The sequence below is a fragment of the Seriola lalandi genome, unplaced genomic scaffold (assembly GCF_002814215.2).
Source record: "Seriola lalandi dorsalis isolate HSWRI2012SDOR001 ecotype SW California unplaced genomic scaffold, Sedor1 jcf7180002054672, whole genome shotgun sequence".
NCBI lineage: Eukaryota > Metazoa > Chordata > Actinopteri > Carangiformes > Carangidae > Seriola > Seriola lalandi.
In genome coordinates this window covers 2,540,842-2,553,246 of record NW_019525225.1, presented here as the reverse complement: position 1 = coordinate 2,553,246, position 12,405 = coordinate 2,540,842, and the positions used below count along the sequence as shown (strand labels likewise).

The window sequence follows — 12,405 nt, the reverse complement described above, 5'->3', positions numbered from 1 at the left end:
ATATATATACACACACACACACACACACACACACACTATATATTTACAGTTTTATATCTACACACACACACACATAAATTTCTTCATGGCTTTTACACTTTCACTGCTCTATATAGTACAGAAAAACGTGTATGTTTGCCTTTAGTAGCCGTACAATAATACCAAATATTTTCAATGTAAAGATGTTGATTTACCAATTCAATTTGTTTTGCACTATTAAGTAATCTTATTAGTGTTTGTGGTGAAGTATCTGTTTTTAATAGCTCAAGCAGTGGATAGAGTCTGCACTTTGCTTCCACCTGCATTAATAACAGTTCTTGACACTGCCCATCCAGTTGGTTTGGTGTCTCATCCACCTCCACATAATCACAATTCTGTTGACAATTAAAGGAGAACCTTTGCAAAAGCTTGTTTCCCTAGTATTTCAATGTGCAGGTCTAATATTGAGATGAATCTATGCAACCAATTAACACTGCCTACAGTAAGAAATAAAACAGTCAAAATCTGTGCAACTCAATAAATATGCAATTGATGTTTTATCTACAATCATTACATCTTCTAGCTGGCCAGGCTTTGACTAGCTGACAGCTGCGTCATGAACAACATAGCTGAAAACATAATGCCATGTCTTACAACGGTCGTTGTTGTTAATGCAAACCTCGACCACAACTGTGTTGTACAAATCACTGCTAAATTGTCTGCACTATAGATTTAACATGGTAACCAGTACAAGCAAAGTGATGCAACAGTATGACTATTGTCTTTGTGTCCCCTTATGAAAAAGCAATCCAGCAACTGAGGTCCTATAGGCATGTTTCAAATCTCTGATTGGCTGAGTGAGAATGGTAATTGGTCACTTGTCAACATCTACTCTATTCGATACTAGGGCTAGACTGGAAATCGTCAAAGCAACTATAAGCTTCTTAAAGATATTGTTATTGGTGCACATGTCGGCTGATAAGTAACAAAAAGTTAAAAATGCCAAAACTAGGTTTGACGCAATTTTGTAACAGTCTCACAATTACATAGTTTGCCCGGCAGTGTACTGTCAAGTTGATTCGACTGTAAAATGTCCCTTCTATGTATGGATCTTGGATACAATACTATTATTACATCAAAATTGATTGTTTAGGTTATGTGTTTGTTAAACAAAATTAATATGAGACGATATACTGTATATTATCATATTTTTATTTTTTAACCTCTCAAATATTAATATCAGTATCTGCTGGTCGTGCACACATTCATCAGAAAATGTCTTGTCAATCAAGCATTGAACTTACGGTGCATGAATTGGAGTGGAAATGAATGGTGATATTTTCATACCAACAGCAAACGTGGGTTTATTCAAGTCAGAGCCTTAGACTGAAAGCAGTATTAGCCTTTTTAAAAGTTGTGTAAAATAAGAAAAAAAACGATCCGGCTGCTTGACGGAAGACTGCAACTAGACCAGTCAGTCAACACGCATAGGTCATCTAATTGTCAGTATGTGGTAAGATGGAAAGTGATGGTGATTTAAAATCTGGCAGAGAGCAGGTAAGCTACTAGGACTGGTCAATGATATAAGCTCTATGGCATCTTCTGTTCTGCACAGAACTGTACTATACCAACAGATCTCAATTCTAACATATATACCAACATGATGTCTCTTCAAAAAGCCATTCTTTGATTTGAAAAAAAACTGAATGCTGATTGTTGATGCTCACTTTGATTTCAGTCAACCAAGGAAAAAAAGGGAGTCCATCGGCCATAAATTTCTTTTGTATGATATTTTCTAAAAATAAAAACACTGTATAACCTGGGCAACATCTCACATACAAACAATAGGCGCACTTGATTTGTCACTGCTCCTCCCTTCCTTGATGGTCAGAGTATTACACAGCCATTTAACTTAAAAAGCCCGAAAACTGTCTCTAAGAGCACATCTCAGATGTGATTTACAATACTGATATAATGTGAGAGACTGTTCAATCCTCTTTCTGGTTTTTGTCTTCATTTGTCACTGATGCTAAAAGAAACTGAGCACTATGTCCAAATTTAGAACTAACATATCCTATCTCATTTGGTATTGCAGAGTAACAGCCACATAAACACAACAACACACCAGAAACAGTTGAGCTCCAGAATTAGGGAGTTACTATGAAGAGCAAAGAGAAGGTTTCTGAATTATGTGATGTAGGTGTAACTAATTTGTTCTTCACATTCATGTGTTTGGGTGTGCCCAATCATGGCTAACATGGAGCAACAGGAGTTCCTGCTGAAGTCACACATAAGATGTTCCTAATGTGAGATACACACACATGCTAGTTGGAGAACTATGGTTATATCACCAAACCAAAGTTTCTGTATATTCTCCATTTGACCATCTCTCAGCTCTTCTGCAGCACGTTCACAAACTAATATTTCTCCGTGGCAAAGTCAAGAAAAACTTTATCAGCTGCATTTTTGAATTTCATTTTCACTGAAAAAAATAAAAAATAAATAAAATTATATATAAAAATGATGACTATTTTGATTAATTGTTCAGCCCTAGATAGACATGTGTACAGGTTAAAAAAGGCACTGCGCTGTCTAAACACAAGCAACTGTTTTATTCACAGGCTATCCAGGTTTGGAAACTGCAACAGGTAACACTCTGGTGGACTCAGCAGTGGTTCTGAATCCTGGTCATTGAGCGCTACAGCCCTTCTGCTTTTCTTTCTTACAATCTAATCAGGGATTACCTGATTAACTCCGCTGACTCCAAGTGGAAGCTATTTCCTAACGAGGACTGATACCAGGACCAATAATTACTGCAATATATGCAGATTAATGGTTAACCGTGAATTATTAATGTTGAGAACAACAAAAAAGAAAATATTGTACTGTCTCACAGCTAATGCTGTCTATTAACAGCTCCAGAATTTGAAGCAACGTGTGTAAACTATAAAGTGAATAATTAAAGTGAATGATTAAACATATTCACAGCAGCTAACAAATAATGGAATATGTGATATTGCACATTACCTGTCATGCAGTCCGATGGGCATTGTCTCCCCTCTGTGTACAGGGTGCTCCATACCCTCACCAAAACCACACCTCAAAAACAGACACATGATACTTTCAATATTTGTATTAAGTCTTCCTTCCAAAAAAACAAAAACACATATCAATCTCAGGCAAGAAAAACAAGATAAAGCTGTTAAATGGAGACAAATTATCTTTCAGCATTTGCAAGTCAGACTGACATCTGCAGTTTTATCAGAACTCATTTTATTTATTTTTTCCAGTCTGCACATTATTTTAGATAATATTTATTGCCTAATGGTGATAACATTTAAATGCTATAATTGCTTTCAAGTTTATCCTGAAAGCGAACGTGTGTATTTATGACATTAACGGCCAGTGGCTGTGTTACTTATGAGAGTGGAGTAATGTGAATATAATTGCTGTCATGTTAATTTTAGATGCATACTGTCCAACAGAAGTTGATGGCAAGATGTATGGGTGTTTCTTGACCCCTCATCCCGTGCTGAAATGTGACAGTTGCATCATATTTCTGTAACTTGTTGCTTTACGCAGAACTAGGCTAATGGACGCTAAAAATATCTGTCATGTGTTAGTTGACAAAAAAATCCTCCTCGTATTCTGAAATTCAGCTTACATTATTTACAAAACAACTGGTGTAGTAGCATTGATATCTACTACAAAAACAATGCTAACAGGTACAAACATTAGTTTGGATCCAGTAAAGTTTTCTTAAAAGTTGCAGCCTGGTCCGACGTTTTAACATGTTAATTTTGGCATGACATGATTTTAGTGACACACGACCCATGGAGTTGACAGTTTACCTCTGCAAAGTGCTGTAGCTCTCAGACAGCAAGTCGGAGAGGTTAGTCCTTTTAAAGCTAAGTGTGACAGAAACTAAGTCCACAGCGAGGTAGCCGACTTGCTAGCAAAGACTTTAGGCTATCATCATTTAAAACGCCAGCCTTTCATTGCCGGACTGAACAACTGTATTGACAAATGAGGCAAACCTGTCAGACTGGAGTTTTGTTCATTTTCTGGCCATGTTGCCTCAATGCTGTCGTTACATCCCCAGTGGGAACAGGCTAAAGCTAACTAGCTAAGCTAACCCTTTAACGTTAACATTGGCTAGCTTGAAATAACGTTGGATCAGGACAGTCGACTGTATGCCTGTCAAGTTGGTTACAGTTAACCCAGCTAGCCATGTTACCTTGGCTAACGACAGCGTGAACTACCAGGGTCTGGACATGAGTTAGTTGGGTTAGTTATTAGTTAGTCTGGTTGGTTGGTTGGTTTGCCACCACCAACAAATGACTGTGACTAACTGTCAACCTTCTATTTGTTGAGCTCAATACAACATATATGATATTACGATCCCTGTATGTGTCTTAAATAGACTCTGTAAACTTTTAAAAAACAGATTCATTACCTTCAACGCCGAGACAACGTTAACTAGCGTCCTTGTTTTCCTTCCAAGCCCTCAAATCCACTTATACCACTGGAGCCTCCTTCCTTGTTTTATCCAATCCGACTGGCGCTTACTAGGAGAGCTGGAGCATCCAAACTTTCCATTGGCGGAAGAGTATGGCAATCTTTTCTCATTGGCTCAAAACTTCCGTTACTATATAAAGTGGCTCTAAATAAGAGTCCTCTTACTTTTGAAGCATTTGAAGTCTGAAGGAAATGTCTACATTGCTTTGCCCTAAACCATTATTCGTGGTCATTTGTACTATGTCCTTTTAAACCCCCTAGCTGTAGTTTTCAAGACATCTATAGGGTTCCCTTACAAGTATGAACTTACAGGGAACATCTATAACAAGGACATACACTGTGTGGTTAATGAAAAAATAAATGACCTCCTAGTGTAATATGAGTAATAATTTTAAAATAAAAAAAGCAGAACTATGAATTTCTGGGTTGAACAGGGTGATCAAAGTGGGATTTTTTTATGAGGTAATGTGATGCTATTCTTGTTGAAGCAGGGAAGCTATCTGTTCTTACAGGTGCTAATCTACATTGCAATAATGATAGAGATTTGTTTGCATAATACTTCCCTCCTTATTCTTACCACAAGAGCCAACAGTTAGGCTGCTTTCTTCTCCTCTTTAAATCCTCAATTCAAGTTCAGATTTTCTTTATTTGCATGACCAAAATAAAGTACAGTTTTGACAAAGCAGGCTCTTTTATTTTACGCTCTCACTCACTCACTCTCTCTCTCTCTCTCTCTCTCTGTCTCTCTCTCTCACACACACACACACACACACACAAAATGGTGTGAAACAACAACAATGCCCTAAAATAGGCTAAACAGCTACACAGAGCGTCAGAGTTGCAAGATAAATCTCTGTGAGTTCCATAAATAAAACTGAGCCCATTTCACATGTCATTTGATTAATTGTTACAGTAACATAAAATTGTTGATGGAGCAACTGAAAGGTTTGACTGATAATTTGTGTTGTCAGCTGCACAAAGCAATAATCTTACCAGGCGGGACTTCCTCCACAAATGTGCAACTTGAGTTTACATATGTCCCTACACTTAACTAGACATATAATGTAGACTCTTAAATTATCAACCCATGTGACAATGGTACATCTACCATAAACAATGAATGAGAATTCTTGGAGATTCTTGGACCATTGACATCCATCTAAAGGTATTGATATTTTTAGATCTACTTTTGAAAAGATGAAGAAAGATAGCTCAAGAGAAAAACCTATGTTTTGGCAATGAAAATATTTACCAAACCTCATATGAAGTAATGCAAAAAAAAAAGAAAAAAAAAAGTTGGGTTTCATTAACAACACTTAAGTTAGTTATTAAGAGATATTGAATTTTATTAGCTGAAGGGATTGCAGAATATTTTTGCAATCAGTATAACCTGAGCTTGAAAACATTAAAGAAACCACAGTCTCCAATTATAATATGACCAAAACAAAAATAATGTATGCATTCATTAACATGCAGTGAGGCTCCTTCGATAATCACACCTCTACCACATCCAGCCTTTTGTCCTCTCAAATCATCAGTTAAATTGCCAGCTCATTATTAATCAACTGATGCGTTGATCTGGAACAAAAAGTGCTTTGAATGAATAAAAGTGGTCATGTTGCTGAACTACAGTTGTTAATAGTGACTCCCTGAATCATGTGTGAATGAGTGGGACCTACAGCTGCTAATTTATGAGCATGTTTTGCCACCTTATTATCACCTTGTGTGCTGCACTCCTAGTTAAATAAGCATTCAACTGGTAACAGTTATCATGTGTTTACAATTTCTAGTATATTTAAAGTTTATAACATGAGGGGCATTCAGAGAGCGGAGACCTCCACCAAGGCCAATGTCAAACAACATACACTGGACTTCAGAGATAAAAATTCACATTCATAGTAAATGATCAGCATCTGCCTCAAAATTTAATGGGTTCTTCCCTGGTCCATGTCACATCCCTCCTACAAGTTCAGTGCAAATTCGTTCAATACTACCTTTTTGCATAATCCTACTAACAATCAAACAAACAAACCAACAAACACACAAACATGGGTAAAAACATAACTACCTTGATAGAGGTAATTAAAGATTCCCACACACTTTCAAGGATCAGTTTTTTCTGTATCATTTTCATTTCTTAAATAGTTTTGATTATCACTGTGAGTTGCCCTCAGGCTCACACAGGTACACGGAGCAGGAAGAAGAAGAATAAAGCCTCTTATGCAAGGGCTTGTAGAGACGATAAGCTGAATGTGGGAGATATGAGAAGCTTTAATGTAACATGAAGAAATAGCGCATGGCGGGGAAGGAGGGAGTGTTTGAACTGTGAAATAAATATTGATACAGAGTAGGGCCCAAGAAGAATCAAGGAAGAAAATTTTACATAAGAAAGGTCACCAACGGCAGGTATTCAGCAGGAGTTACAGAGTAGAGGTTAAGAGTGGACTAACAAAGATATGATGATGAATTAAAAAAATGATGAATAGATTGATTGATAGATACAGTGATAAAAATGATTATTATTATTATTAAACATTATTATCTTCCGATGTTGTGTAATCAGAATATTTTCATAAAATGTCCAAGGCTGCTGAATAAGTGAAAACAAATTAAACTTCTTGCACAATAGAAAATAATATAAACACAATTATTTGCACCTTTCACTAATATTTGGTCTTTGGCAACACTGACAGGCTCTAAATGTTTCTTGAGGCCATCTATAAGCTTCTTGCACCTGGTGGTAGTTTCTGACATTCCTTCACTGCATCCAAGCGCTTTTAAGTTTGCAACAGTTTGCAATGCAGCTCTCTCCATAGTTTCCAATGGGATATAGGTCAGGACTCATTGCTGGCCAGTTTAAAACAATCCATCTTTTAATTTTCCGGCATTTTTTTGTGCAGCTGGATGTGAGCTTTGGGTCTTTGTCCTGCTGAAAGACCCAAGACCTTCACCTACTTTTCTGACACATTTCGCTCTAAAATGCTTTGGTAATCTTCTGATTTCATCTTTCCTTTGATACATTGAGTACCTCTTGTATCACAGGCAACAAAGCAGCTCCACAGCAAAGAACCTCCACCATGACTCTCCTTCATCAACTATAAACAAACTGATGTATTGCATTAGAGCTCTATAGCCTACTTTCCTTCCACCTGTCCATAGAACATTATTCCAGAAACACTGTGGCTTGTGTTAGTGTTACAGTGTTATGACATAAATTGCCCATCACATATTTTATTAACCAAATTTAAGGGATCCTGATGAATATATTTTGTCTTGTTATGCTTTTATGTTAAAATTCTATATAGGTATCAGTTCAGTGATTGACTTCTCATTCTTGGATAATGTTTTTCCAGCCTCCGAAAAATATTGTAGTGTGTATTGTATTCTTTGGATGTAATGAAAAGCTCCCTCCTTGGCATCCCACTGCACTTAGCAGCCAATCCCCAGTTTCTCCGTCCATTGTAGACCATCAGTAGCGGGCAGTCTCGAGGCGAAATCATCCCCCGCTGCCTTAATAGTGAAGCAGAAGAAGAAGGGAGTCTGTGCCCCGCCCTTTGACTCAACCTCGCTGAGATGTATTTTTTGTAGGGCTGGTTTGTTTATGACGCGGTACACTGGCTCCGGGAGCTTGACAGCTGATCAAGTGTACGCTGTTGTAAAAATGCGCTTTTAGTGTCTGCTTTCCTGGAATCTACTTTGTCGTGAATGAGACAGATTTAAAATAGGGTTGAAAGCTAGTTAGCAGTAGGTGTTGGTCAGTCGTACGACCAGATTACATTTGTTAGCCTAGCAATTGGCTAGCATACTTACTTTGACGTTATGGCGTGACGTTAGACTGGAAAGTGGTTGTTTGACGACGCCTGGGCCAAGCATTTTACATTATAACATCAGTATCGAGAAGGCAGTATATAGCTAGACAAGCACATGTGTGCAACACTTAAGTCATTCGCAGGTTAGGCTTTTAGACAGCTGCCTGGCGACTAACTTAAACTAGCTAGTGAGCTAAATTGTCGTTAGCATGGCGTCAGATACAAGTGACACCGAGGAATTCTATGATGCTCCTGAGGACGTCAATTTTACTCCATCTCCGAAAGTGTAAGGAAACAAATTTTTGTAATAGTACGTTGATAAGAGTGACTTCTTCTTGTATATCTCATGTGCCATACCTAGCAAAGTACCTAGCAAACTTAGCATGGACAGCTAACTGGGGAACGGTAAATTTGCTAAAAATGCTCATCTGCATAGATAACATTACCTCTGGTGCTTCAAGGAGGATTTTGTTTTCAAATAATTTTCCAGTCAATTTTAAACAATTAATATGTGTTGTGCAGTGTCACCAAGTACTTCTGTTCACCAGCTGTCTGACAGTAGGGAGAGTCTGCCCAACATACAAGTCACATGATGTTATTCCTTAGATCTCGTGGACTGTAGGAGAAGGTTTGTTGTAGGAACAAGTTCCTGTGAAAGCTGAAACCAAGATGCAAATCAACAGTTTCCATTCAGACACATTGTGTGTTGCAACACCAAAAAAAGATATCACTGGTTGTCATGGTGGGAGCTTGCTTTTCGACTGGTGTGTACAGCATCTAGTCTCGATCAACCCGTTAAACGTGCCAATTTCTAAGTAATGTTAGGGAATAGAACCTGTTTATGGTAGATTGATGTAAAAAAAAAAAAATTAGACTGCTGCTGTGCTTGTTGGATTTTGTTATGTCTGTCTTACATTCTGAAATTTAACTGAAGGAGAAAATCTCAAAGTAAATACGAAAGGTAGAGGCCACCCTGTAACTATTATGTAATTTGACATGCAAGGTATTAATCATTAATCATTCAGAACCCTAATGAATCATTCTTTCATACTTAATACTTGTTAGCAACCTCATCTAGAAATGGGTTGGGGGTAAAATGCTAACAAATTTGGTTTTGTATTAGATTTGTTTTAGGTTACTGTATTTCAAACATTGACTGTCATCGCATTTTTGAGCCTTATCCCTTTGTGTTTTTTAGGTCACCTGCAAAGTTTGTCATTCCCTCGCCTAAGGTATGTTTATCTAAACCCAGGCACTGTTGAAACAAGGTAGTAAGTTGCTATCAGAATGATTATTCCAACAAAAGTTACCAAGGCTTGAAAATAAAGTTTAGGTAGGACTTCAATTAAGTTTGATCATTTTGGGTCCCTCTCAGATCTTTTATAGAATCTATCGCAGTTATTTTTGTCAGATTGATTATATATCTGTTTGTAAGTATTTGTTATTTAGCAAAATTACTACCTGCTTTGTACCAATGGCAATTGGAATTGAACTGTACTAATACAATACACTTAAGTGTTTCACAATCTAGAGGCGACTGCAGTGTTTATAGAAGTTCTCCTTGAAGTTGCACCTATCTTAAGTGATTTAACACAGCCTTTTCAGCAGTGAGTCATTGACTGCAAATATTCAGCCCTCTGCCATGATGCCTGCCTTCTTCATTTGTTAGCCAGTGCTGCCTTCTTGACAGCTAGGAAAATGTAAATGACATGGAAATGGATCATCTGGACTTTTTGCTCTGCCTGCACTTACCACAGACAGTTACAACTGAAATTCAAATTACACCTGCTCATGAGAGATTGCAAATAAGATCTACACTGTAGTTAACTGATAATGGAATGGACGCAGGAGAGATGCTTGCTCACAGACTAGCATTAGCCCTGCACTTAAAATCAGTAAAGTGAACTGAAAACATTGAGTTTGAAGCAAAAGGAAGTTGCATCATGGAACAGTGTTTCATGCATGGATACAAATCAGTGTAAAGACCTTGTAATTGACTTTTAGAGTAAATCCATCCTCATTGCAAGCAGACTGCACCCAATGAAAAAAGACCAATTAAAAGGGTAGCTAGATGAGACAACTATGGAAATTTAAAGGAAATGTGCTCATTAACCATGCGTATCTTTAGGTAGTTAATGTTGCTCTCAAAATAGGTTTCACTCAGTCTGGATGTGCTTGATGAGCCTTAATGTAAATCACAGCTGGTCTCTGGCTTTTGTTATTTCCTATGTGTATATATTGTAGGTTAAAATGTTCCTTACTGTTTTTTTTTTAAACAGCTTTCGCAGAGATCAGTTAACGCTGCACAAGAGGTGAGCTGCGGAGCGGCCACATCTGAGACTCAGCAAGATGATTCCCTACAAGTAATGGTTTTGTCTATTGTTGAATAGTGTCCCACAGGAGATGAATGATAAAATGGAAATATTGGAGTTAAATCATATTCTCATATTTCTATTTGTCAAGTGAGCCAAAATCTATGATGATGTATTTTTGAAATGCCATTTCCTGCAGTGCGTCCTTTACTATACCAGGTTTTATGTGGGTTTCATTCTTGCTCTGACTTTTTGTTTTGTGATAACTGCTGTGAAAAGAAAGACAGACAAGGTACATGTGCAGACAATAACATTTCTTTTGTATGTGAGCTGGACAAGGGAACTTCATGCATCATGGTTCCTATATTGTTAAATTACATAACTGTTATTTTTTTCTTCCTCACAGATCATTGATAGCATCATTGAGGAGAGTCAAAAGGAAAGCGCTGGCGATGGTGGTGAAGTAGCCCAGCTGCTAGATCAACTACATGTTGATGTAAGAGAAGAGCCAGAGCAAAAGGAAGAGATTAATGCTCAGGATGTTCCTGTGGAGGTAGCAGCGCCAGCTGTCGAACCTCAGCTTGTTGAGAGGCAAGAGGAACAACAGGAAAGTGCAGAAACAAATGGAGCATGCTCTGTACCTGCCCCTGAACCCACAGATCTCCCAGGGCCATCAGCTGGGTCACAAGAACGTGTTCAGCCCCCAGACATCACCAGCACCATAGGGCAGAGTCAGCAATATGGGGCCGTTGTGGTAGCAGAGGGAGAGCAGGAGCAGAGACCTGCAGACATCTTAGACCAGGTCCCATTCACAGACATGCCGGGTGACTCGGACTCCTCTGGGCCTACGAAACCCCCGCGTCAATTCACAGTGGAGCCAGACATTGTAGCCAGCACCAAGAAGCCTCCTCCTGTACGCCCACCCCCTCCTAGTGGAGGTCCTCCACCGAGACCACCTCCCCCATCTTGGCAGAGTGTACCTTCCAAGAAGTCTCAGGAATGTCTGAGACCAAGTGGACTGGAAGGTAAAAATAAAAGAAGTGTACAGTTATTGACACTGAGGTTGAAAAGTGTTACCTTGATACAGATTGTGTTTTGAAATGTTGAACTCAACCTTTAAGACATCACTGGATTAGTAACTGTTTTAAGGCATTTGACATTTCTGTAAAGTGCAGCCTTTAGAGCAATAGCATAAGCCCATTAGTTTTTCTTTTGATTTACTTGTACTGGGCATCGCAACGCATGAGATAATGTTTGACAAACCGGTAAGAACCAAGTGTAAATAGTGTGTTGGATTAATGATGAATGGCTTGAACCACAGAAAAATAGTAAGTGGACATAAAGAAACCAAAGGTATGACTTCTAAACATTTGCCACACAAAGACAGTAACACCCAATGTTCAGACTGATATCATATTAGAAAGTCAAGTGTTTCAGGGTTATGCTGTCATCTCACATCCCTTGCTATAGACAGCGTTTATTGTACAGCTGTTCTAACAATTAACAAGTAGATGTAGTAACCTGTTGTTCAAAGGGAAATGTGCTTAATCCCAACAATAGATAGATAGATAGATAGATAGATAGATAGCTAGATAGATAGATACTTTATTTATCCCCTAGGGGAAATTCATGTGTCCATTAGTTCATTGTTGATAATAATAATAATAATTAATAATTAGATTAGTCCACTTCCTTTGGCTGAGGTGTTGTACAACCTCATGGCAGTGGGGACAAAGGATCTCCTGAACCTCTCTGTTCTGCAGTGCAGTGAGATGAGACGTTTGCTG

The 12,405-nt window shown here is 38.2% G+C and overlaps 2 protein-coding genes across 3 annotated transcripts in view; one reads left to right on the top strand and one right to left on the bottom strand.

Moving 5' to 3' along the window:
* Nucleotides 1-4,518, bottom strand: part of klhl13 (kelch-like family member 13) — a 41,926-nt gene extending 37,408 nt beyond the window's left edge. Inside the window, exons 1-2 of the mRNA XM_023421538.2 lie at nt 4,436-4,518; nt 3,007-3,078 (exon numbers count right to left, since the gene is read on the bottom strand). Of these exons, the coding sequence (XP_023277306.1) occupies nt 3,007-3,059 (53 nt within the window). The 5' untranslated portion in view covers nt 3,060-3,078; nt 4,436-4,518. The remainder of the gene's footprint in view (nt 1-3,006; nt 3,079-4,435) is intronic.
* A 3,596-nt stretch (nt 4,519-8,114) lies between these two features.
* Nucleotides 8,115-12,405, top strand: part of wdr44 (WD repeat domain 44) — a 12,006-nt gene continuing 7,715 nt past the window's right edge. Inside the window, exons 1-4 of one of the 2 annotated variants that reach the window (XM_023421562.2) lie at nt 8,115-8,592; nt 9,505-9,538; nt 10,586-10,618; nt 11,025-11,643. In XM_023421562.2, the coding sequence (XP_023277330.1) occupies nt 8,516-8,592; nt 9,505-9,538; nt 10,586-10,618; nt 11,025-11,643 (763 nt within the window). In that variant the 5' untranslated portion in view covers nt 8,115-8,515. Of the gene's footprint in view, nt 8,593-9,504; nt 9,539-10,585; nt 10,670-11,024; nt 11,644-12,405 lie in introns of both variants that reach the window. The other variant, XM_023421561.2, reaches the window with a different exon arrangement.